We start from the raw sequence: 451 nt of genomic DNA, 5'->3' as shown, positions 1-451 counted from the left end.
CTAGGATTCATCATCCTTCATCTCTAACTTCATGCAATCAATGAACGATTTTCCATCAAGTTTTCGTGCAAAATATTCCTGCAAAAAAATTTCAACACGAACACTTCGGAATTTTGCAGGATTATGTGGTCCAATGAGGCTGTGTGCAGGACCTAACTTAGAGTCGAGGTTAAAGATATTGAATGTTGCAAGAGATAGCCTCTTTTTGTTTGAGTTTACAACTGCTCTGTACTCAATGCTCTTATAAACACCATTGCTTACTATCTGCCAAATCAATTTACACATTTACTTGAATTAAACACTTTCAAGAAAATTTAGAAGTTTGAATATCTTAAGTAAGACTTAACATATAACAAGGAATTAAAACCTTAATTACCTCCATCATATCGCCAACATTGACAATCAAAGCATTTGGGAGGTGTTTAATAGGATCCCAAATAGGTAACTCCAT

General features: G+C 34.4%; 1 protein-coding gene across 1 annotated transcript; it reads right to left on the bottom strand.

Moving 5' to 3' along the window:
- LOC107766352 (codeine O-demethylase-like) lies at positions 1–451 on the bottom strand. Its single transcript, XM_016585123.2, has 2 exons — positions 377–451; positions 1–264 (listed from the first exon to the last, which is right to left on the bottom strand). The coding sequence occupies exons 1-2, from the start codon at positions 449–451 to the stop codon at positions 1–3; spliced, it is 339 nt and encodes a 112-aa protein (XP_016440609.2).

The sequence above is a fragment of the Nicotiana tabacum genome, chromosome 6 (assembly GCF_000715075.1).
Source record: "Nicotiana tabacum cultivar K326 chromosome 6, ASM71507v2, whole genome shotgun sequence".
Classification (NCBI taxonomy): domain Eukaryota; kingdom Viridiplantae; phylum Streptophyta; class Magnoliopsida; order Solanales; family Solanaceae; genus Nicotiana; species Nicotiana tabacum.
The sequence above is the reverse complement of the archived record's forward strand: the minus strand, read 5'-3'. Positions and strand labels throughout refer to the sequence as shown.